We start from the raw sequence: 26,953 nt of genomic DNA, 5'->3' as shown, positions 1-26,953 counted from the left end.
TGGAATTACGAAGAAAGTGCATGGGATCATGTTTTATCCGTAAGTAGCACATTTCCAATTCATTTTAATTAAATAATAATTTTCAAAAAAAATCACGGTTGTATTTTGTAAGTGTTGCCACAGGTCAACGGAATATTTTACCCTACTTTTTTATATTGAATTACATTTGTCTACTTATAAAAAATTCACGCGTTAATTTTGTTAGCGTTACCACAGAATAATGGAATATTTTCCCCATCCTTTTTGTTTTAATTAGTTTTTAGTGTAATTTCATCCATGGTAATTAATTTTATAGTTAACACTGGCCGTGTGTACTTATTTCACTTACTTATTTTTTACTTGTTTAACATCTCTTTAAAAAATTACATAATTTTACCCCAAAAATGGGGGTGTCACACGGCGCTAGTAACACTAAAGGGGGTAGAGGGGCGCGGGAGGGGAAGTATTTTGGACACAAGTTGCCGCGTAGAAATGTTATCGAACACTCCTTCTGGTTTGTTCTGTATTCTGAGGCAACAAGTAAATTTCTCCAGATGACATTGTTTGACAAAGGTTTGTTGAAAGATATGTGACGTAAATGCACAATAAGGTTTGTTATTTAGCGGTTTTATGTAATGAAGATATAAAAATAGTTTTGGTGGTGTAGTGACCAGCTGTGACCAGTTATGCTGGTCTTACTAAGCTATCAACTCAAAGGATTGAAAACGAAAAAGCTAGCTGAAACAGCTTTATTCTGAATCGTTAGAAATATTAAATTCTAATAGAAAGAAATGAAACAACAGCCACAATAAAATTAACAATTAAATTAGACTCATAACTATTCATTGCTTAGAAGGCTACATTAAATTGCTTGTTAATATAAAACTAGTCGAGAACGTCATATTGAAACGCCTGGTCAGTCTCCAGCAGCGCTCGGGTGTAAATCACTAGCGATCCTAGCGCCATCGCCGACGTCAGCGAGTTGCAGGTGCCGCCTTCTGAAGTAGCAGCCTTTTTCACGCGATACTCCTCCTGTAAAAAATATGATATTCAACTAATGGAGTGTATTAAAAACTTGATGAAAAGATTTAGTATAAATTAAGATTTTAGAACAAAAATCTTAATTAAACTAATTCTAGGGCACCTTTAATAAAAACAAGCTCGGGCATGACAATCTACTGTTTGATATAAAATTACCTATATCAGCATAAAACATTACTAATAATTGATTAGATTAATTATCCCATTTTTAATAAGAATAAATATTAATAGGTATTCAAATTACCTAAAATAAAATATTTTAAGGGTTGTTAACGCGTTGATGTCTAATACTAGTAGACATTTTCAAAAATCTTGGGGGTCATGCTGACTGCTTTTTTTGCAATTGAGTGTACTAAATACTACCTTGCAAGTACCTATCGAAATGTTTCAACAGTAAAAGTAACTCAATACATGCTTTGATAAGTCAAGTGAACAATTTAGTTTGCATTTACGTAACCAACAATAACAACGGATGTATTATTCGGAATGGTTGGGTATCTTGTGTATTAATCTTTGCAAATAATTCCATCAACATTACTCAGAACTGAAGTTTGCAACATCATACCTCTCGCTCCTTCGGTGGGGAGGCAGAGGCAGGACCTATGAAACCTGTCAATCTGAGAAAAGGTTGTCGATCATCTGCATAACATCCTTTGGGTTCCTGCCAAGCCATAATCTTGTTCATCCATCGAGGTTTTATGAATTCTCCGTAACCTTGAGATGCGCAGTATAAAACTAGAAACAAATTAATATTAGGCAGGTTACATAAATTTTGTGAAACTTTGCATAATTGCAAGGTTTTATATTTGACTTACTTTGCTGCATAAAAAGAGTTCTTGTGCCAGCGGGGTGGTCCCACGCCTCTAACGATTTGGTTTCTTTGTATATTTGAATGCAGAGCTTGTAAATGTGAGCAGAGAGGTCTGTGCCTTCCATGCAGTCGAAGAGACGAGCTAAAGTTGCCGCGCGGACACGGCTAGTCTGCTGGAATGCCAGTCCTGACCCTTTTATGAGCTGCGCGCTGCATTCCGGTGTCAACTCGCATGTGCCTTCAGATTGCGTCGTTTGCGTCTCCATTGCCGAAATTAGCAGTTGCATAGTGCACGCATCTGCAAGTATTTGTAGGTATTAGGTTAAGAGCATTCAAAAACGGCTTTCACTTAAATTTTGGTGTTGGCAATTCGAACTAACGCCACCTAGTGGTCAATATAGCGACTAAAAAACAAGTCAATGCTGCTGAAGCGTGTCAAGGTTTACAATGGAAACTGTCTGTCTGCTCTTGCGTCTGTTATATTATGCAAATTTAGAGTAAAATCTATTATATTTAGCCACCACTGGCTCGTCTACTAGCTTAGAATTGTTAAATGTTTTTCGTCCATACAAAATAATCAGTAGAAGATAGTGATGATTTTTTGAAAAAGAAATAGTTAATTGGGATATTTTGAACTAATCTTCATCATAAGATGGGTAGATTTATTAAGTACAAATCTATTTTGTAAGTCCAAACTGAGTCTCAAGTAAAATATTGAGAACCTAACTCAAGTAAAATATTGAGAAACACTCAACGGTTGAAAAGAATAAATTTAATTTCCAACATAAAATGCAGTTTAGCAGTACTTAACACATAAGACTGCTTCGTCCACTTTCTCCACAAAACGATAATTAAAAATATTAAATTAAACATTTATTCTTGTTTTTCCTTGTAAAGCTTAAAAATGTTCACGTAACCGATAATATTGAAGTATCGTTTTTTAATTTATTATTTACACAAGCGTGGAATATACCTACTTTACTGAATAGGCCTCTATTGTATATTATTATAAAAATATTTAACAGGAATATTTTTTGTGTGAATTCACAAATAATGTTTATTCAAATATTATTAAGTAATTAATAATAAACATTAGGTGTTTCTGCGTGTATTATTTGCATTTTTATAAATAAATTCAAATAACATTATCTCTATTAATATTTGTAATCAGACTATTCCCACGCCAACTCAACCCTATGGAAGTCAGGCACATTACCTGTGACATTACTACGAAAACTTTGTTGACGAGATTCGTTTTTCATTTTCATGAAATTTCCTGACGAGAAAAAAATGTTAGTAGTTACTAGTACAAATTACCAAACCTACTATTAAGTGCGATGTACTAAAAATCTAATACAACTTTAAGCAAAAAAGATCTTACCTGCAGCTTTTCTCGTCGGCATCTTGTTCCTCGCTTCTTGCACATACTGTTCAAAGTTGAAGCGATACGGTTTCTGCGTGCCCATGGTCCCGATAGTAATGGGTTCCATTATAGACGCAAGAACCTCCAAGTTTTCAAATATTGCTTTGGCAACTGAAAAACATAGGAGAATTTAATTTAAGCTAGTTTCGTTTTATCGGCTCCTCGCTAGTATTCGACAGAGTCGATCGATATCACTCTGCATCCGAAAATAGTTTCTTAGATAGACACATAATTTAATTTTCGTCTATTTTGTAACTTGTTGATCAAAAGAACAGATTTAATTAACAGAGTTGGTAATACACAATTTGTTAGTTTTCCTAGTTATCTAATGTGAAAGTTTACCGCGGTTATAGAAGGAAATAATGGATTCTATAATATTAAATAACATTGAGCTATCTCAGCCGTACATAAACTTATTATGTAATTGAAACTTAGCAACAAAACTGATTTATGTGCTCTGAAGAAAATGGCCTTGCGTTTATTACAGGCATTGATACGTCTTGCACAAGAATTTATAAGCTTTCGATTCACTTTTGAAGGTTGGCATAACTAATTTGCAAATGTTATCCGGCCTACATACATTTAGAAAATGAATTATAAGGTGGTTGTAGATAAAATAAACTTCAATGCTATTCTGCATATAAAACGAAGGGTAGTAGGTACATCGAAATAAAACAGTATACACATCAAGTCATTTAAAACTGAAGGTAAACTAAACTGGATAGCTCGTGTGGTATGAATTCACCTTTACGAGGTCGTGTGTAAGGTGACCATGTTCATTAATCAGATTTCAGACTGTTCTTTTGTTGAAGCATTAAACCGACATTGAGTGACGAACAATACATAAAGAAGAATAACATAACATAATCCCTTTTAAAATAATGTTCAAATCACTCTCAAGATTCAAATCTATCATTGGTATAGACTTTCAACCATTCAACTAATAACGGGCTAGCACTAAAATTCCCATTTTCCCCCATTCGGGGAAAGCCTATCGGGGAAATACCACGAATCTATGCTTAAGATTAAATAAAGCGTCATTTTATCAACTGGACCCTCAAAAACTTAAAGAGATATTCCTAGTGCAGTAATAAGTAAGTAACTGTTCCTATTAAATGAAAAGCTTTCCTAAAAAGCTTGTCAAATTATATTGATTTCATTATCAGATAAAAGCTGTAAACCATTGACTCGTATAATTAATATAAATCATCCAAAACCACTACACTCGTGAGAACGTGAGTTCGTGACAAGCTTTGGGCAACGGATTGCGGTGCACTTACGGCTTTACAACAGTTGTTCAGTGAGGGATATTAATTACTCTTTAAGTAGGTACACGTAATGGTTGCTGATTTATTTCAATTGTAAGAATAGCAAGAAGTGCAGTCAAATGTTTTGTATCCATCTACCTATATTTAGTAGCTAGCATCAAAGTTCAATGACACTCGAAATTGTACTATAAATTCTTATGTAACTAACTGTACTAATGTAATAGTTTAGTGTTTTAAAATGAAGATTTTTTCTATCAAACCTCTAAAACAGGAAATAAAACTTACGTTTTTAACTATAATTAATATTTACTCAAGAGTTCGCAGAAAATATACAGAACCGTTTACTATACATTAACGTCTAACTTGCGCTACATTTTCTTTATTTATACTTAGCAATATGGTTCTAATCTTTGGATAATTTGTCTCTAACACCCAAAACACAGTTTGATGAACACTTTAAAACGCTCAAGGATAAATCAATTTAAGGATTCATGACACGTTAAGGAGTTAAAAAGTTGCAACGATTTTAGAAAGTGGGACATGGGTCGAATGCAATTTTATATTGACGAAATTTTTCTGTGCTTTTGGAATTAGAATTTAGCAACGAAGATTAATGTATGACAAAAGTTAGTAATTAACAAATTTATTTTTTAATATTTATACAGAAATAGGTAACGTCTTCGTTATCATCTCCGTAGTAACTGTCTTCATTTTATACATATTAGCACAAAACGTACTTATGATACATAAATCGTTCGTTTCAGCCAAATGACGTTTACTGCTGGACAAAGGCCTCCCCCAAGGTTTTCCACAATGAACGGTCCTGCGCTAGCCGCATCCAGGCTCTTCCCGCGAGCTTTACCAGATCGTCGGTCCACCTAGTAGGAGGCCTGCCCACGCTACGTCTTCCAGCCCGTGGTCTCCCGACACTCGAGAACTTTCCTGCCCCAACGGCCATCGTCAATACGAGCTATGTGCCCCACTCACTGTCACTTGATTTTAGCAATTCTGCGAGCTATGTCGGTTACTTTGGTTCTCCTGCGGATCTCCTCATTTCTGATTCGATCACACAGGGAATCTCCGAGCATAGCCCACTCCATCGCCCTTTGGGTGACCTTGAGCCTTCTTAAGAGGCCTGTAGTAAGCGACCACGTTTCATACATAATAAGTAATAGGTTTTTGTCACCAGGTAAGTTTTTGCAAATAGAGATACCTACTAGATGCCTGATGGCAAGAAGTTACATTGTAATTAGCATTTATCTTTTGTTTTGATCCTATTATACTACGTATCTTTATCTCAACATACAGGGTGGCCAAAACAGTGAGGTCTAAAAGAAAAATTTAGATTCCTTACATCAAGGTGTACCTAAATCACCCCCATGTATGTAATACGATTGTGCTTAGTTTAGGAAATAGAGTTAATTTTGTGATATTTTAAAATTTTATGACCTAGTAGGCTTTAAACATTTTTATCTTTTTTTTGGGTTGACTTTTTTCAGATTTCTTTTTTTCGACAGATTTGTTATTAATTGCAGATGTTTGAAAAAAATAATCACCTTCCTATCTTTGATTCAAGATACAAAAGTTTTGCTAGAAACATTAAAATTATGCTTTTATCAGAACACTATCAAATTTTCAATTTAAAAGTTTAAGTAAAAAAAAGAACTTCCATAGGACCAAAACCATTTTAAAAACTGCGCCGTTTCCAGAACATTCATAATAATAAAAAATACATGTACTTAATGGGCCACTATTTCCTTTAATCGATCCACTAAAGTGGTAAGCCGGATATTCCGTTGCATGTTTTTGACTTTCTTAGAGTGAATTAATATTGGGAATCCTCTAAGTTTACATTACGTAGAACAGATTTAGAGCAGTAACTGGACAGAACATGTTTTTATTCTCAACGAGGAAGCTCTTGCCCTTCATCACACCTGGTGGAAACTGATGATTAGGCTGAAGGTGGAAGGGAACTTCAACTACAAAGGAACTATGGCTTCCTACCTCCAAAATCCGGAACACATTATTATTTAAGTAAGTTTTAATGAACATAAACCAAATATCCTTCCTTCTTCTTATCACTGTAGTAGGTATTTCAAGGGTAATAGTAAAATGTAACAACTGCCTCTGTCTTCAAGTGGTAAGAGGTAAGCTTCAGAGGTCCCGGGTTTGATTCCCAGTGGAGGTGAAATTTTCTGCTCGGTTTGGTTGGTGGTAGGGTTTGATCTAAGTCTGCCTGGCTAGCAACTCTATTTTCCTAAGTCTGTCACTATAGCAATAATGTTAATAGCATTACTGTATTCCGGCATTTGGAGGAGGAGGAGGTAGGAAGCCATAGTTTCTCTGTAGTTGAAGTTCCCTTCCACCTTCAGCCTAATCATCAGTTTCCACCAGGTGTGAAGAAGGGCAAGAGCTTCCTCGTTGAGAATAAATACATGTTCTGTCCAGTTACTGCTCTAAATCTGTTCTACGTAATGTAAACTCAGAGGATTCCCAATATTAATTCATTCTAAGAAAGTCAAAAACATGTAACGGAATCTCCGACTTACCACTTTAGTGGAACGATTACAGGAAATAGTGGCCCATTAAGTACGGGTTTTTTTGTATTATTATGAATGTTCAGGAAACGGCGCAGTTTTTAAAATGGTTTTGGACCTATGGAAGTTCTTTTTTTTACTTAAACTTTTAAGTTGAAAATTTGATAGTGTTCTGATAAAAGCATAATTTTTATGTTTCTAGCAAAACTTTTGTATCTTGAATCAAAGGTAGGAAGGTGATTATTTTTTTCAAACATCTGCAATTAATAAAAAATCTGTCGAAAAAAAGAAATCTGAGAAAAGTCACCCCAAAAAAAAGATAAAAATGTTTAAAGCCTACAAGGTCACAAAATTTTAAAATATCACAAAATTAACTCTATCTCCTAAACTAAGCACAATCGTATTACATACATGGGGGTGATTTAGGTACACCTTGATGTAAGGAATCTAAATTTTTCGTTTAGACCTCACTGTTTTGGCCACCCTGTATACATAATTAAGCTATATTAATTGAGATACGTGTGGTTGCTCCTTTATATTTGCATTTAAGAATTAATTGGACTAACTTAAACTAGGGTCATAATTATAATTGGATCACGATGCTGCAGTGCTTTTATAATTTCGAAATCATTAATTAAATGTTAGATTGGCTAAGAGTTATTTGGACTTTGTTTATGAAGACCTGTCTTAAAAATTTACCTGTTACGTTTCTAAGTATTAGGCCAGTAGAATTAAACACAAAAATTGATTAAATCGGAAATAATTCCTACAAAAGATTTTTTTGATTTAATGGCTTCATTGGTTGCCCATTAAGACTCCTAAGTTTTCGACTTCGACGGAGTTGTGCTTAAGTGGTGGGGGCCCCCGAAAGGGGCATTTTTTCGGTTTTCCGGTTATACCGCGTAAAGGACTTACCCTATCGAAAAGTGGTCTTCATGACGGTTAAAGGGCACTTAATCCTGCATTGAATAAGACCAAATTCATATGTTTTGGACAAACCGTTCTCGCGCTAAAGTTCGGCAAAGTAGAAAAGATACGTATAATTAATGACCCTCTCCACGTCCAATGGCTTATTACCCACATGCTTCCAAGCCTTGTAAAGGGTCGCCTTAACCAGTGTAACCCTAACAAGGCTCACGAGTTTGATTCGCTTATCCTTGTTCGTCCCAGCCGTTCCTTAACTGCGGTTGCTGCACCTCTTCCTGGCACTCTCCTGAACGACTCTGTGTTACCTAATGTGGCTGCCCCTCTTCCTTGTACCCTCCTGTACGATTTCATTGCTTAGCCATATGCCTGGTCCAAGGTTCGACGCCACAAAATCAACTTCGTACGAGTGAAAATAGTTTAAATACTATTTCCCGTGCTTGCAACATTTTTCTTTACTGCTTCGCCTCTATTAGTCGTAGAGTGATTGTATATATCCTATAGCCTTCCTCAATGTATGAGCTATTCAACACAAAAATAATGATTTCAATCAAACTAGTAATTCTTAAGATTAGCGCGTTCAAACAAACAAACAAAATAAATTCAACGTTTTAATATGAACTTGTTGTTGTTGATTTTTGGCGTCGAACCTTAGACCAGGCATACGGCTAGGCAACGTAGTCATGCAGGAGGATACAAGGAAGAGGGGCAGCCACAGTAGGTAACACAGAGTCGTTCAGGTGAGTGCCAGGAAGAGGTGCAGCAACCGCAGTTAAGGAACGGCTGGGACGAACAAGGATAGGCGCATCAAGCTCGTAAGCCTTGATAGGGTTACACTGGTTGAGGTGGCCCTTTTCAAGACTTGGAAGCCTGTGGGTAACAAACCATTGGACGTGGAGAGGGTCATTAATTATACGTATATTTTCTACTTTGCCGAACTTTAGCGCGAGAACGGTTTGTTCAAAACATATGAATTTGGTCTTATTCAATGCAGGATTAAGTGCCCTTCAACCGTCATGAAGACCACTTTTTGATAGGGTAAGTCCTTTACGCGGTATAACCGGAAAACCGAAAAAATGCCCCTTTCGGGGGCCCCCACCACTTAAGCACAACTCCGTCGAAGTCGAAAACTTAGGAGAGTCTTAATGGGCAACCAATGAAGCCATTAAAACAATAAAATCTTTTGTAGGAATTATTTCCGATTTAAAAGCTAATTCTACTGGACTATATGTATTTTTGTGATATCGCTTAGAAATTGACTGAATATAATAATATCACTACATTCCGTATTTCCCAATGATGAATGAGAAGTAAAACAGAAGTAGGAAGCCTACCTTTCCGAGGCCTAATATTAATTCCCAATCCATATTGTATTACCAGTATGACTAAAGATACAAACTAGGAACTGTGTCTAAAATAAAGTATATCGTCGTGTACATCTAATTACTGTATCACGGTAGCATGGTACAAACAACTTGTGTTAATCAATTTAATGAGTGTCATTAAAGGAGTCATAAAACATAATATAACAAGTAATATAATAAGTAATATAACAAGGCTTTTCATTGATATTAAAAAATCAGCTTCCCAAATCTTCTCATAGGTAATAATGGATGATTAGTAAAGGTTTTAGTAGTAGCCAAGCCTCTTATATAGTAACTAAATAGTTTTAAGTTTAAAAAAACTAATATCTAAACTAATCAGGATTTACAATATTCAGGTATTATGAGTTAGAACATGTTAAAACTTTACTAGATTAATAATTACTTAATATCTTACCGTATTCATAATCCTTACTACGAAATACCAAATTTAAAAGGTCCGTGTTGTTTTTGATGCGGTCCATGCGCCTGGTGATATTGACTAAGTTTTCCTTCAATTTCTCGGGTACAGACTTGTCCAGTTCATTGATTGTGTATTCCAATTGACCTGCACCCAAAATGTTTGCACAAAAACTATAGTGAAAGTCATAAGATTCTTCAGGAATAAACTTTTTTTCAGTATGTTTTCGGATTTACATCCTAGAACTCTATCTGCCAGTAAGTGAGTATACCTGCCGGTTTTTGTATAGTATCTTAGATGTTTAGTAAAAAAAAAACTTACGTAGGAGTATGTCAAAGTATCTTACAAATACGTCAGTGTTACACTATTGCAAATTTTTTTTCTTCTTTTCCTCAGTGAAAGATTATGTAACCATATCTTTACCTCTGGCGATACCCAAAGCGATGTACCACTCTGGATCCTTGGAAGGCTTCTTCTCGTAGTAGTTTAATAACTTATCCAATGTTATCGAGACGCGATAAACTTTAGGAACATTATAGATGAAATCTTGCGTATCAAAGTATGGGTAGATGGACAACGTCACGGCAAGCAATGGCGCAAATATAACGAGTTGTTTTACGCACATTTTGCTAGCAACTAACAATTAAAACGAAAGCAATCGGCACCATAAAACGATAGACCACACGGCAACTGTTGATTGGGTAGACCTAGTTACTGTATTTTCTTGTAAAATAATTGTAATCAGTTTCTGGTTCTTTATTACAAGGTACTATTAGCTTTGAGTTCTTTTAAGAAAACTATTTCCAAGCATGCCCTGTTTTTTTATGAATGTAGTGTGACCAATCAATCACACAGCAAGACAAAAACTTATGCTTACATAATAAGGTAATCGCATTCCTTAATGTTTCTGTGTTTATGTTTAGTAGATTTTTACGGAAATACTGTCCATTTTCGTAATGTGCATTACATTAGTCTAATTTCACAATACAATCGCCATAAGCATTAAAACCCCCTAAAATCCTGTTTTCTAAAATTGCGTGGCTCAGACGAATCAATTGGTCAAACAAATTGTAACATAAGATCGAAATCATAACACATAGCTACAAAACCTACTTTTGAGTCCACAATGATAACAGTTGATTGAATTGAAAATCCTCAAACAAGCTCAAACACCAGACAAAATAAACATAGGTATACATAAACGCTCTATACTAAAACTAGATCTTTAATATTGCTACAGTAAAATGGTAATTAAGATTTTAGATGTTAATCCAACCACAAAGTGCATATGATTATGGTGTGCAAAAACTATTATCATCTAATACCCGCTTAGCGATCAATTTAAACTTTTTGCGTATCAACTTTCATATTAGGGTAGGTATATTCATAGTACCGTGTGTGTATCTATTGCTTTGAAGGTTAGCGTTTAGTGATGCTACATATAAAGCTTGCAGATGTGCCGACTGTAAGTGGGGCCAAGTGAGCCCGGTGCGAAAGGGCCGCACGACAGACAAAGTAGAGACCCGCGCTCGTACTCACGCGTTTTTTGCAATGCCGTTTTTCACTGCACCGTTTCACGCTGCTGTCTCTGTCGAGTCAATGCTTGGTGAACTAGAGGAAACGAGACGAAATATTTTTTGATATTATGTAAACGATGGCTTTGTCGCATCAGTGGTTCATACAGTGGTCTTCACCGCCTTCGCTGTTTGCGGATATTAACAGCCGGTACAAAAGTGTTAACACCTGGAACAATGGCAAGCCCGACTGGGCTTGGGAAGTGACTTTACAAAACAGTGATAACGGCTACGAGTTATCGGATTACAGGCAACATGTTGACGAAAACAATTTTGGATATAGTGAACAGACTAATCCTAAGAAAAATGGTAAGTTTTTTTCAAATGGCTTTTCACACTTGTCATAATGGTCAAATAAAGTTTCAGTAAAATCAAATAAGGTTAACTATGTTGCAAAATTAGAATAAAACCTATTAACTTAAACAATAGTAAATTAGTAAAAACAGTTTTAGTGTGTGTACTTTTGTTTTGGAATCCGTACTTGGTGAATTAATTATTTTTAATTATTAGTTTGATCGATAATTTCAAAGCTCTATTGATAATTGTAGTAGTTAAACCAGTGTTTTTCAACCTGTGGGTCGCGACCCCCTGGGGGGTCGCGAGAGCTCGTAAAAACTACCTCAGTAAAAATCAGAGAAGTTTTAAAGCTAGATTTATTCGAAATCTAATTATGCAAATGCATAAATGTTGTATAGATTGAAGAATTCGGTCCCTACAACATCTTTGTAAAAGGCATGAAAAAAAAGCGAACGGTCAGGGGGTCGCAAAAACTTTTTTCATACTAGGGGGGTCGCGTCATGAAAAAGGTTGAAAAACACTGAGTTAAACTATACGTACTACTTGTAGATAACAGCTCAAGTTAGTAAGATTGTCATTAAGTTAATAAATAAGTTCTTAACTATTGACATTAGCTTTAGATTAGACCGCAACTTAGTTTCGCAAATTGCACACCATGAATAATGTGCCCATTTTATATCCCGTATGCAGTACTTAGTTACGATATATTTTATGTCCTCTGCGTGGAATTCTACCACTATTTTAAGATATCTAAAGCATTGCAACTGCAACATACACGTTGTTCTTGTGCAACAGAGACCTCGGTGAAAGTAGAATCGATTTTAAGTATCTCACCATGTGACCATACAAACTGGTCAATTAAATCTTGCCAAAATATGCTCCTACGTCTAAATAATAACAGAATATATATGTAGTACAAGGCATTACAACTATAATGTTCATATTTACATTTATATGTACATATGTGATGAAGATAAGATAATAAGAAAAAAAGTAATTTGATCATGCGTTTTCATGGGTCACTAATATTTGCAAGTACCTACTGGTTTCACATCATAACCACCTAAGCATTGCATACAATCCTTTTAATTGTCGGATTATTAGAAGTATTTTATACCGAAAATACATTTATATTTTTATTAATTATAAATTAAATATACATAGTTTAATTAAAGTTAATTACATCAATAGTCGTATGTAATGTATCTATGTACAAATATTTAAAAAATGCGTACACAGATGCCTTAAGAGTAGGCGCACACCGTTGATTTTTAGTTGGCCGATAGTTGTGCCCGATAAACTCAGTAAAAACTCAGTAAAACTCATTTATTTCTGTAAGTAGGCTTTAAAAAAGCACTTTTACACGTCCCAGTATAATAATAATAATAATAATAAATAATTATAAATCTTTGGACAATTTCACACAGCGCCAGCTAGCCCCAAAGTAAGCAACTTAATGCTTGTGTTATGGGTGCTAGCTTAACAGATATACTACTTATATACTTTTTTTTTTAAATACATAAATATTATACATAGTCACACCCAGACCCGTCACAGAAATTAAAATTCATCATTTCAATTTCTGCCCGGCCGGGAATCGAACCCGGGACCTCTCGGCATAGTAGTCCGTTCTGAACCACTACACCAAACGGCCGACACAGTATTAACCCTACCACTGCTTCAGGACAATAAATGGGCCAGTGCTGAGAAGAAGCAGCGCAAGAAACTCAGACACTATTGTCAGCCTCTTTTTCAAAGGTTTACAGGTTTTCAAAATACATAGTTATAAATATTTATGCGAGCTAGGCAGTTACGCATCCCAAACATTTTTATCTTTTAAATAATCATCGTCCCTTTTTCATTAAGGTACTTTTAATATGTGCTTTGAATTTATGAATGGGTAGTTCTACAACAGTTTGTGGTAATTTATTAAATAATTTAATACATTTCCCCATAAATGAATTCCCAATCTTATGCAGTCTGAAATTTGGAACGGCAAGTTTATTTTTGTTTCTTGTATTAAAGTTATGCAAATCGCTCTTTTTCGTGAATTGCTCTATATTTTTGCGAACATATAAAAGGTGGCCCGCACTGCTCTCTTCTGCAGAACAAACACAGTTTCAATGTCCGCGGCTGAGCCCCACAACAATATGCCGTATGACATTATACTGTGAAAATAGCTATAATATACTAGCCTTGCCGTTTCAATGTCAGTTAATTTTTAATTTGTATGAAGAATCGGCCAAATCGAATCGGCGTAGTGTGCGCATACATGCCCATACTGATCAACTGCCCGACTAAACTATCGGCCGACGAAAAATCAACGGTGTGCGCTTACTTTAAAAAATTCAATTGTATCCAGCCATCAACGCTAAAATAAAATACGTATTAAATAAATGGTCAGTATGAACTCGCATTACGTGACTAACCCACTGAGGCTATAGGCCGTAAACCACAGCAGAACTACTGGCGTTTGACCAATCGTTGCTACGTACTCTTAACATTTCACGGGAAAGTCGGAAAAGTAATTATACGCCTAAGCGACAAACAAACAAAACGGTTTCACTATTGACAATTTTATCAAACTTAGATGTAGCTGAATTGATTTTTAAGTAAAAAAGATGATCATTTTTTTACCCGACTGCACCAGAAGCAGGGTTATGTTTTTTTATTGTTTTATGATCTATAAATAATTAGAATGTTGATTACCAAAATACAAAAAATGAAAACAAGATTTTATTCTAGTCCGCTACAGGTCAAGAGAAGCGAAATTAACTGGAATGGAAAGTTACTTTATTATTTTGGTAAATGTAAATCAAATTTATTGCACTTGTTTTAATATAGTACGTTGACTATATTTCGTTCAACAAGTCTTTTTGTTACTGTATTAATTTATAAAAAAAATGGCCTGATCCTAATACATTAAATTACGACCTGTAAGATGGATAATTAACTTTTTAGAAAAAATAAAACCGACTTCAAATGCGTGAACACAAAAAAAAACTAAAAATTAAAAAAAAGTTCTACCCTTGGCACAGTATGTTATGAGACTGTATAATCGGACATTCTCATTTATTTGAAGAACCGTATAGAGCTCAGTTATACAAACATGATAGTAAAACTCCCGTTTGAAAATTCTAAGTAGTTTTAGCTGTATACAAATTCAAAGTTACCTATTTTTTTACTTCAAATTTATGCAAAAATATTCTCACTCGTTAACTAATAACATTTAATTCAGAATTGTTATAATACTTCATAGAGCTCTTAAAACTACAAGTAATAAGCGTATTAAGTGCTTCGTAAACGCATTCAGTTAATTAGGAAAAATGATTTTAGTGATTTTTGTTTTAATTTTTTTTCTCAATTATACCTTAATATATGCAAACATTTTTAATTGCAAGATATAGTCTGATATTTAATCTAATTGTATAAAAAAAAACAGCTTTAAATTCCGTGATATATTTGAGGAAAATCAAATTGAAAATATGCGCTATATAGAATTGTAAATTTCCCATCACTTTAAATAGCAATATTTCTTTTGGATGTTTAAATATCATCAGCTCGATTGTTCCAAATTATTGTATTGACATTCGATTTAGATAGGTTTCAAATCGATGAGAAAATTATTAAAGGTAGGATAAATTCAACTTCCTAGATTTGTTTACATACTTTTTTAGTTAGTTACTTACATACAACTTAATATAAGAGTGTTAAAAAAGAAAAAAAACTCGACTTGAGAACCTCCTCCTTTTTTTTAAGTCGGTTAAAAACAATGTGAATGTGACTTTTTAGAACCTTCAACACTATGCACATAACAGGCGGGATTTAAAACTTTTTAGAAATGAATTATTCCTTCCAAAATTGTCGACCCTAGACGTTTAAAATTTTTATTAAGACGTTTTATGTTTTTTCCCAAATATATCCCGGAGTTTAAAGTTGATTTTATTAATACAATTAGATTAAATATCAGACTATATCTTGCAATTAAAAATGTTTGCATATATTAAGGTATAATTGAGAAAAAAAATAAAAACAAAAATCACTAAAATCATTTTTCCTAATTAACTGAATGCGTTTACGAAGCACTTAATACGCTTATTACTTGTAGTTTTAAGAGCTCTATGAAGTATTATAACAATTCTGAATTAAATGTTATTAGTTAACGAGTGAGAATATTTTTGCATAATTTTCAAGTAAAAAAAAAAAAAAAAACTTTGAATTTTTATACCGCGAAAACTACGTGGAATTTTCAAACGGGAGTTTTACTATCATGTTTGTATAACTGAGCTCTATACGGTTCATCAAATCAATGAGAATGTCCGATTATACAGTCCCATAACACACTGTGCTTGGGGGTGAAATATTTTCTTCAAATTCGCATGAAACCACCCTTTTGATAATACCTATTCAACAAAAAAATAATCGTTCAAATTGATTTATAATCGGCGGAGATATTGCGTATAAAAAAGTTCATCCCCAATTTTCCACCCTTGGGGGTTGTTTTTTCTATTATTAAATTTAAACGGGACCACCCTTGAGGTATTACCTATACGCCGAAAAAAGATTTGTTCAAATCGGTTCATAATTGGCGGAGTTATCGCGTAACAAACATAGAAAAAAAAAACATACGGGTCGAATTGAGAACCTCCTCCTTTTTTGAAGTCGGTTGAAAATGAAATTAAACACGTTTTTTTATTGATCACACACATAAAATATCAATTATGTATCGAAACTTATTTTAATTATCTTTCTGAACGTAAGTAATTAAGGTTTAATAGGTGTGTACACCGCACTTGATAGATAGATAGATATATCTGCTATTTACATAGACATTTAAAAGGATGCAGTGCTATTGAATATTCTGAGGTTAGAGAATGTATGAAAATGTATCAATGCCAGATACATTTCAAACAATAACATTTTGTTATAAGTTTCAAAATATAAAAATCTAGGCTTTGTAAAGAATACAAATATTGCGTTAAAAGTTACAAAAATTTAAGTTCTATCGTACTTTATTAGTCTATAATATACTTATAAATCTAATGTTAGTAGTTACTTTTAAGTGAATATTTTTTTTAAGTTTAGAATCAATAAATAGGTAGGTATAATAATTATAATCATGCATGATGTAAGAATACATTAGGTCAGATACCTTTATCGCACCAGGAATCAGATTTGTATTTTTAATACCTTACAGAATCATAATAAAATCTACATAATTGACATGAAGTTCAGGTTAATGCCAAGATTAGAATCAAATGTTACCCACATTAGTTAACAATTATATGTAGACGATGTAAGACAGGTAATGGAAGACAGTTACGCTTCATAATAAATTAATAGGTACCGTAAAACAACTGACTGGAACGCTATTATTATGTAAGAACATAACAATTTTATTGATTACACCCTATTGTATAATTATAAGAAATTTATTACTACTTCACGTCTCTGTCTGCTTGTTGATTGGATATGGTGATGAGTTTTAGGGTTTTCAGTAAAGGTAGCAACTCCGGAATAACTGCTATTAAGAGAAAAGAACTATACGACAGCTTCACGTCAACTTATCAATAAAGTAATTTGGTATTTTTCGAATAATAAGAAGATCTCAAAATTAAATTGCTGCAACGGACTCTCCTTTTGCTGGAAAGTATTTGTCGTGATTTTTTTATTAAATTCAAGTGACAAAGTACTAATTATTATTCTGTAGAGATAAGTAAACCAGTATATCTACCTATTATTTAGATATAGGTAACCACTCGATTTTCAACTTTGTCAATAGCGAGCTCCTGACTGAATAAAGTTGGAAAAATAGGCGAAGCCTTTTCGCTTTACTTGAAACTATGGAAAACTCATTTAGGTAGATTATCTCGTCTAGGTGAATTCATTACGAAATTTTTTTCTTCATTTCTGCTCAACACCATGAACAAAAACTGTACTAAAACTAAATTGAATGATGAAAAGTGTTTCAGTTTGATTAGATTGCGGTTACTCGCAATGTTTGATTTAATTTTTTTTCTGAAATGCGCTAGGTTTAATCAACAAAAATCGAACGGTAAAGTAAAAAGATCCTACTTGTAACAAAAATAATCATAACAGTATGTTATTTTATTGGAAATGTTTATGTTTGAGCTCGTGCGCGAAATTTAATAACTGCTTTTATAACATTGAATCATTCGATATCAGTTGTCTCGTTAGTATGGCCTGTCATTACTTCCTCAACCAGCAAAGTGAGTACGCAACAATTCTCGGCGTGTGCTCGCTACTTCCTACGATTATGGCCATTAGTAAGTCACTAGGAAATTGATGTAATAATAAATGCTTAGTCAGCATTTCGCATTTCACTACATACAGATATTACCGATGTTGAGTCTTTCTCTCTTATAATTTAGATCTTTCGATAACTTCTAGTTACAAACTTACCATGATTTTCAGATATTAGATAAGTATTAAGGGTACCCTGTAACTCTTGCTAGTTGTTGGGAATAGTTTGAGATAAGAAAATATTATAAATCTACGGGAAACGAACAGCCTATCTCTCCTGTCTGTAAAGGCATATAAGCCCAATCAATTATCTTCCAATCTCTACAAGCCACCTACTATGCTCTATGCTCAATCTGCGGTTACTAAAATGCGGTCTACACTTCGTCAACTTCCAAAGTCATCAATTACGGTCGTTATGAACCATTCCATTCAGTAGCTTGTTAATCCTGTGAGATAATGTCGATTTTGTTTTGTTCTCGAATTAATCTCGTTTTCAAAATAATTTTATCCCTCTGAAAAATGCTGAAAAAAATACTAAATGAAATTCTTTATCTGGTTTCCAGAGGCGACCCGCGCGGCTGGACTGGCGCTATGGCTGACCATGCTGGGAGTAGCGCGCGCGCAGAGCATACCAGCCGACACGGAGACGCCGCCTTTCAACACACTCTACAAGTGGAAGCATGTAGACTTCGAATTCCCCTCGGCTAGACACCGTAGGCAGGCAATAGCTGATGGGTAAGGAATTACGATCAGAGATCTCAACATATATAACAACTCTCACATCTTGCAGTAGAAAGCTACTAATTTGTCACTAATTTCTTTATTAAAATGTTTTAAGGCCGGGTACCAGAGAAAATGGCGAAAATGAGGTTTTCATTTTTCATTTTTGAGGTACTTAACAGTAAAATTAAAGGCTAAGATTTTTATTGGGCATAGTTGAGGATATTTTCTAGGGCTATTAACGGATGGAAACACGATTTGATGAAGTTGACTCGATAGAATAAATTCCCAAAGTTACCTCTATTCGTTTTCTATTTATGGTTTTATTTTTAAAATAAGCGATTTGAGATTCTAAATCTTTTACTAAACTAAAGTTCAGAAATAACTTGAGGGCTTTTAACGGATGAAATTTTTATATTGCGTCTTATTTAGTTACTATGTTAAAAAATGTGGAAAAAATCGTCCATGACGGCTTGGACAATCTCAATCAGTCGCGCGGTGGCGCTTACGGAGGACGGACGTGTGTCAGTTTTTTGGCTGTGACAGTTCGCGATTTGTCAATATTTTTGACAATGATGACTTTGATGAGTCACAGTATAATAATATCAGTGTTACTGGAGAAAACTTAAATTCAATTCAATTTTGTCTACCTATTGAAATTTAAATCGTTCGCATCCTTTTAAACGAAGACTCTACTCATGATACATAGTACATTCCTCAAATATGAGACAAAACCAATGAGTTAAAATTACATTTGAATAGTACCTACATACAATCGTCTTACACTCTTTAGAAGAGCACACTGACACAAATAAATAATAAAAAATACTGTCTAAGGTCTGTAGCTAAAGGTCTAAGCTGTAAGATAGAAGAATCTTCTAGCCAAAAAGATGGCAGATGCAGCAGATGTCAACGGATTTAAAACTGGAGTTCATATGACTCCTTGTAGACTTGAGTCTCTAGAGCGTCCCTTCCTCCACCACGCGTAAGAATTTTCACAAAAATACTGTCTAAGGTCTGTAGCTAAAGGTCTACGCTGCAAGATGGAAGAATCTTCTAACCAAAAAGATGGCAGATGCAGCAGATGTCAACGGATTTAAAACTGGAGTTGATGTGACTCCTTGTAGACTTGAGTGTCTAGAGCGTCCCTTCCTCCACCATGCGTAAGAATTTTCACAAAAATACTGTCTAAGGTCTGTAGCTAAAGGTCTAAGCCGTAAGACAGAAGAATCTTATAGCCAAAAACATGGCAGATGCAGCAGATATCAACGGATTTAAAGCTGGAGTTCATATGTATCCTTGTAGTTTTGAGTCTCTAGAGCAGTGGTTCTTAACCTTTAAGTCATGAGGGACCATTTTACCAAATTTCTGTCTTGTCAGGGACCACCTCATAATCGGTCAAAACCAGTTTGACTGCAAAAATCAGTTAAAAGTGGTTTTGACCAAGGTGTGCAAGTGCACATCGTGGACCACTTGGAATGCCTCCAGGGACCACCAGTGGTCCGCGGACCACCGGTTAAGAACCACTGCTCTAGAGCGTCCCTTCCTCCACCATGCGTAAGAATGTTTCAAAAATACTGTCTAAGGTCTGTAGCTAAAGGTCTAAGCTGCAAGATAGAAGAATCTTCTAGCCAAAAAGATGGCAGATGCAGCAGATGTCAACGGATTTAAAACTTGGAGTTCATGTGACTCCTTCTAGACTTGAGTCTCTAGAGCGTCCCTTCCTCCACCATGCGTAAAAGTTTTCCAAAAATACTGTCTGAGGTCTGTAATAAAAGTCTAAACTGCAAGATAGAAGAATCTTTTAGCCAAAAACATGGCAGATGCAGCATATATCAACGGATTTAAGACTGGACTGGCACCACCTTGCAATGTCATCCTCTCATTGTTATCTGTAATGTAAATTATTTTTAAAATGTATTTAAAAAATAAAATGTTCGTTATATTATTTCAATAATCTGACCTCTCAACTCAACTACACTACACAAACACCTTTGTTCGCAACTGTACTGACGAAACCTCGATATTATACCGTTCATTTAAGATGGTTCAGTTCACTCCAGGTTTATTTATTTATTTATTTATTTAGTTAAAATGCAAGTGAGTTTACAGATTTATATCCAAAGCGCTCACATTGCCAATTGCCAGGTAACCGTGTGTGATGCTTATTGCTCATAGTGATTTTCGATACAGAGCCCCGTACATACGTTATACATAAATTATGGAAAGAAAACACCCAGACCAATAAAAACAAATATGTATGCAATTTTAGTATGATATTTTTATTTATTAACTAGCTTTCCGCCCGCGGCTTTGCCCGCGTGGAATTTTGTCTGTCACAGAAAAACAATATCGCGCACGTATTTGCTCACCGTTTAGACCTACCCTGGACTACGACAAACATTTTAAAACCAAAATCAGCTCAATCGGCCCAGCCGTTCTCGAGTTTTAATCAGACTAACGAACATCAATTCATTTTTATTTATATAGATAAACAAAAAGACTGAACAAAATTGATGCGTGTACTGATTAATGTAATTAACCACATGCAAAGCTTTGTGAATTGCAACAACTATAATTTATTATCCAAGCTCTAAATAATCGCTACTACGAGTAACTGATCATAAAATGTTTTTCCAATCGCTCAAGCTCCCGAGGATCTACCGATAGGTCGGGTGACGTAATCTTGAAATTTTTTTAGCCGGCGCGGAACTTCCGGAAGGTCGGGTGACGCCACGCCTCTTTGAACCGTGTTTACTTTGGCAGTTATATTCTATGTTTATTCGATTCTAAAATATATTCCCAAAAATTTTGAAAGTTGTTTTAATTTGCATCACTTGGATATGATTTGTATTAGAAAGTGCTGTGAGTGTGACGCTTGAAGGGAAGGAAGTCAACCTAACCTAACCAACTGCGTATTTCCAAACTGCGTATTTCTATACTGTGTAGCCGCGAGAGCTCTTTGGCGCGCTGTCTTCGGCGAAGTATTGCGCGCGCAGATTTTGACAGCGCGAAATACCTACTTTAGCAGAAATACCAAGCCTTAAATGTAATAAAACTTTAATCAACATGATCCTGAACTGAACTAACCTGTACTAGGTCAAATTCTGTGCCTGAACTAAGAACTTTTTATGTATCATGTTTCAGAAAGTACATTCCAGAGAATGTTCTTCCCCTGGGCTTAGAAGTGTGGGGCTCACGGGTGTGGGTCACGCTGCCGAGCTGGCGGAAAGGAGTGCCCGCTACCCTGGCCACGGTGCCGAGAAACGGCGGCATGGCCTCGCCGCCTCTTACGCCTTATCCTGACTGGACTTATCATAGAGCTTACAGTAAGTATACTTGCCGTAACCGTATCACATCCCATTGGTAAAAAAATAACTATTTAATTTATTGGGAAATTAAGTATTTAAAAAAAAAACACATTTTAGCGAAGTAACATCAATCTGTCGATCCTCACACATCAGCCATATATCAAAAGCTTTTATTTATAAATTATTTAAATTCTGTTTCAGACAATGGACAAAACTGCACTGGGCTAACATCAGTGTTTCGAGTGAACGCAGATCCATGCGGAAGATTATGGGTCCTGGATTCCGGACAAATAGATTCACAAGATAAGCCTAGACAGATCTGCCCTCCAAGCATTGTGCTGTTCGATCTATACTCTGATAAAATTATTAACCGTTTTGTGATTCCCAAAAAATATGTTTTGCAAGACTCCTTGTACTCAAATATTATAGTCGACACACGGACGCAAGATTGCTCTGATGCCCACGTTTACATAGCCGATACTTGGCGTTTCGGCCTCCTAGTCTTTAGAGAAAAAGATGCACATTTTTGGAGATTTTCACATCATCTGTTCTACCCTGATCCTTTGGCATCCAATTTTACACTTCATGGTGTCAACTTTCAATGGGCAGATGGAATATTCGGTCTTGCACTGAGCCCTATTGGTCAATATGAGGAGCGGATTTTATTTTTCCATTCTCTATCAAGCTACAGAGAGTTTTATGTATCAACAGCGGTTCTTCAAGACCCTTCAAGAACAAATAGTAGTGCATCAGAGTTTAATCTAGTCGGTGATAGTAGAGGTTTAGCTGGGCAATCATCCGCATCAGCCGTTGATAGGCGAGGCGTAATGTTCTACGGACTCGTCTCGAGAGACAGTATTGGATGCTGGGATTTAAAGAAACCGTACCATAAAAGGACTATCGGAGAGGTCGCGAAGAATTCTGACACTCTCGTATTCCCTAATGACATAAAAGTTGATCAGGATGAGCAACAAAGTGTGTGGGTAATATCGAATAGACTGCCGATGTTCCAAGCGGGCCCATTGGACCCGGACGATTACAACTACCGCATTTTGTACGCAGATACCGCGGAGGCTGTGAGGGGTACAGTCTGTGATCCTGAAGAATCAACACTGTTTTAGAGCCATACTTTGTTACTTATTTAAATGAAAAATATTGTTTTTGTAAATACATCTGGTACTGTAAAACTGTGTTTATCTTACTCTATTATGCTATACGTTCTCACCTAAATAAAACATTGCCGATAATCGTGCTTAAGGCGTTAAAGACGTCAAGAATTCAGCGAATCTAGCCAATCAATGTATGTTAAGTATCGTTTTCATGATCGCTTCGTACCTAAACAGCAGCGTCTGATAACGAATACCTATATAGTGAATTGGAAACGAATTGTACATTATATCTGCAGGCACAGAACTCACGTTTCAAAAACAACAATTGTAAAACAAAACACCTATTCACAAGTGGGAAAAGAAAATGGAATTGAATAAAAAGAAACTAACTAGGTACTCAACATAAATAATTTGCAACTCTAATTATCTTGTTGGTGATTATAGAAGCATATTAACGACGTCTTGCATACAGTAGCTATTTCAGAAAACTTTTGAGAAAGCTTTCAACAAAACTAATATTCTTTGGAATACACGATCTGGATATAAACTTGCGACAAAAGTTTATATTTTTATGAATGATTTATCAATAGTGTTACTCAGCCATGAACTACTAAGATTTGTACATACTCAAATTATCATAGTTGTAAGTAGAAATACCATAACTTAATTGGTTTTGTAATAGTCGACCGAGTTTTGTGTTAGATAATTATGCAAATTAATAGGTATTTATAGGTATGTTATACGTGCATAGTTTGTTTTTGGAAAATGTCCACCGTCCATTCAAGTAGGTAATTACTGCGCTAATATAACCAGAGCAACTTTACGAACTTGAGACCACGAAAATAATTTAGTGGCCATATGAGGATTGGCCTTCTAGGAGCTCACACGCATTCACATAAAGTATAGGTTCTGGTGCTGTGATTGTAATAATTCAATAATTTTGATGTGGTTTCAAAAGTGTTAACCGGAAACTGAAAGGTAAGTCATTTTTAAAATATTATGTCTGTTAGAATAGATATTTTATAATAACTCTAAACATCCCGTTTTCTTTATAAGTAGGTATTTAGTAGAATTAAAAGGTTCTTTTAGTAATGTTTCCTTGATTTAAACAAAGTAGAAATAAAAGATTTTGAAAATATATAAGTTGTAAAATGATAATGATAAACATTATCTTTTTTTTTAACTAAATCTGGTGGGAATGGAATATGTTTATGTTAGCATCATAAATGCAAAATACTATTGACTGAGTACATAATAGGTACAATATTACCATATAGCCAGATGTTATTGTTACTCACCCAGCTGTATAACATAAATAACCGTAGAGAAAGCCTTACTATCGCCTCATCTATTTGACTAAAATCGAATAATTTTTATAAAAATGCGTAATTAATACCCTTTTTTTGTCAATTTTAATCTACTCGTAAATAAGAGTAGATGTACAAAGCAGGTTTAAGGGGTATTCCTTCGCATATAATTTATATTGCGACCTTAAATGTGACCTTGCGTATTGAATTTAATGTATCGAACTTAAGTAAGTTCTTCATTTATCATTGTCTTCTGATACTTGATCTCAACGAGTTATAATATAACTTCTTTCACTCTCTGTCAGTGATTGATATCATATATCCTACGTATCACGGACACTGCTGTTTTGAACTAGGCAGTGCCGCTGACCTCACATAGGTAGGTGCTGCGGTTAAATCTTGATAATCAACACCAATACTCATTCGGGCGTGTCAATCAGTACTATTTCAGCATCTAAATTCGTAAACGTTTCCACAAAATGCGTAATTACTTATTCATCGTAATTACAACCTAATCATTAAAAAAAAGTTTCAGGATGTTAGCATTTGGCCATTTGAAATCCCACAGAAAATCTTAGAAGCTACTAATTATATAAATAAATTCTGTATTAGGTACATAAATTAATAACAGAAAGTTGTCATTTGAATAAATGGTCTCAAATTTAAGACTACACTTTCATAAAATGTCTAGATAACACTACTTTCACACTAAAACCCAATCAATCTATTCCGAAATTATATCCGCACTAATAGATAGGAACTCATTCTTAATTAGAATGGTTTGGTAATCAACTTACATACCTTCTTACTGTAATCCAACTGTTGATTGCATGGGCGTGGTACCTAGTTTGTGGTTGAAGCATAATTTGCTTGAATTAGCAATTATTTGCGGCGGTACTCGATTATTGGCTCCAAGACGACTTGCTTACTGTATACCTACAATTTCAATCGTTATGTGTATTCAAAAAGTGTTCGTGTACTACTTGCATTTAATGTTTTTCACAGATGGAACCAAAATCCCTGCTGTTTAAACTCGGTATCTTAACGCTGTATGTGACTCAGTGCTTTGCTGTCGACAAAGCCATAGGCACTCTGTACAGATGGAAACAAATTGACTTCGAATACCCAACGCCTGAAGAGCGACTAGCAGCTATACGAAATGGGTAATGTTTTTTAACCCACGTTTAATTTTCAATTATTGTAAGCTTTAAAATATATTTATTATTCTTTACATCTTTTTCGAACGCAAACGAATGAACGACGTGGGAGGTTAAATAGAATATCCGTAGAACTAACATATTATTTTAAATTTTTAGGGAGTTTAACCCAATTAACACAATCATCCTGGGGGTCGAACGATGGAAGGAGCGAGTGTTTGTGAGCACTCCAGCTTGGAAGAAAGGTGTCCCAGCTACTCTTTCTTCTTTGCCTATTGACGTTGAGTCGGAGTCAGCACCACTGCGCCCATTCCCCAATTGGGACTGGCATAGAGCAGGTAATTTACATAATTAATTGAAAGCGTATATATTTTTATCCTATCTATTGTCAAAATTGAAAGTTATTTTCTCTTTAACAGAAAACTGCACTGGCTTCACATCGATCTTCCGCATGAGTATTGATCACTGCGGCACCATGTGGGTCCTTGACTCCGGTCAAGTTGAGGCTTTTGAAACCCCTCGTCAGCTGTGTCCACCATCTCTCATAGCGATAGACTTAGCAACAGACTCTGTGGTTGCACGTTATGAGATACCCCCTGAATACGTCCTACAAAACTCTCTTATTAGTAACATCGTGGTCGATTCGAGAGACGCTCGTTGTAGAGATACTCACGTTTACATTGCTGACACGTGGCGATTTGGCCTCATCGTATTCCGCGCCTCTGATGCTGTTTTTTGGAGATTCAGTCATTTCACATTCTTCCCGGAGCCACTGATGTCAAACTACACGTTACATGGATTAAACTTTCAATGGACAGATGGCATATTTGGAATGTCTCTGGGACGACTACAGAATGGCGACCGACCGTTGTATTACCACGCAATGTCAAGTTCGCGGGAATTTGTAGTACCAGCGTCAGTGATTCGAGATCAGTCACGTGTTTCAAATTCAGTAGGAGAATTCAAACTTCTCGGTAATCGTGGGGATGAAGGACAGATTTCTGCCGCAGCCGTGGACCGCAACGGTATTATGTTCTTTAACCTCATTTCACAAGACAGTATCGGGTGTTGGAATACGCTCAAACCATATGAAAACGATAACTTAGGCATCGTTGCACACAATGAAAGAACACTTATATTTCCCAACGATCTCAGGCTTGACCACGAGATACCACAGAGAGCATGGATAATCACGAATAGACTACCGATGTACCAATTCAATTTGATTGATCCAAATGAATACAATTTTAGAATTATGTTTTTGGACCCAGTGAAAGCAGTTCAAGACAACGTATGTCAAATTTAGGCTATCGGACTAAATATACAAATTAAAACTTAGTATAGTTAGGTGTAGAACTAGAAATAAGAAGTAATACATCATATCAGTTAATGTGATTTACTTTTAGATAAACAATATTAACGTAGGTATTGTATTTGAATGAAATAATG

General features: G+C 35.2%; 3 protein-coding genes across 3 annotated transcripts; 2 read left to right on the top strand and 1 right to left on the bottom strand.

The window, feature by feature from the left end:
- Window positions 1-3,003: 3,003 nt before the first annotated feature.
- Window positions 3,004-10,455, bottom strand: LOC135074834 (uncharacterized). The gene is made up of 4 exons (XM_063969215.1): window positions 10,189-10,455; window positions 9,763-9,912; window positions 3,213-3,365; window positions 3,004-3,107 (listed from the first exon to the last, which is right to left on the bottom strand). Exons 1-4 carry the CDS (start codon window positions 10,388-10,390, stop codon window positions 3,004-3,006), a joined length of 609 nt encoding a protein of 202 aa, XP_063825285.1. The 5' UTR covers window positions 10,391-10,455.
- A 781-nt stretch (window positions 10,456-11,236) lies between these two features.
- On the top strand, window positions 11,237-23,118 carry LOC135074530 (protein yellow-like). The gene is made up of 4 exons (XM_063968849.1): window positions 11,237-11,648; window positions 18,464-18,635; window positions 21,768-21,949; window positions 22,133-23,118. The coding sequence occupies exons 1-4, from the start codon at window positions 11,420-11,422 to the stop codon at window positions 23,050-23,052; spliced, it is 1,503 nt and encodes a 500-aa protein (XP_063824919.1). The 5' UTR covers window positions 11,237-11,419; the 3' UTR covers window positions 23,053-23,118.
- Window positions 23,119-23,807: 689 nt separating this feature from the next.
- On the top strand, window positions 23,808-26,951 carry LOC135074531 (protein yellow-like). The gene is made up of 4 exons (XM_063968850.1): window positions 23,808-24,018; window positions 25,353-25,510; window positions 25,664-25,842; window positions 25,924-26,951. The coding sequence occupies exons 2-4, from the start codon at window positions 25,353-25,355 to the stop codon at window positions 26,808-26,810; spliced, it is 1,224 nt and encodes a 407-aa protein (XP_063824920.1). The 5' UTR covers window positions 23,808-24,018; the 3' UTR covers window positions 26,811-26,951.
- Window positions 26,952-26,953: the final 2 nt, after the last annotated feature.

The sequence above is a fragment of the Ostrinia nubilalis genome, chromosome 9 (assembly GCF_963855985.1).
Source record: "Ostrinia nubilalis chromosome 9, ilOstNubi1.1, whole genome shotgun sequence".
Lineage (NCBI taxonomy): Eukaryota > Metazoa > Arthropoda > Insecta > Lepidoptera > Crambidae > Ostrinia > Ostrinia nubilalis.
The sequence above is the reverse complement of the archived record's forward strand: the minus strand, read 5'-3'. Positions and strand labels throughout refer to the sequence as shown.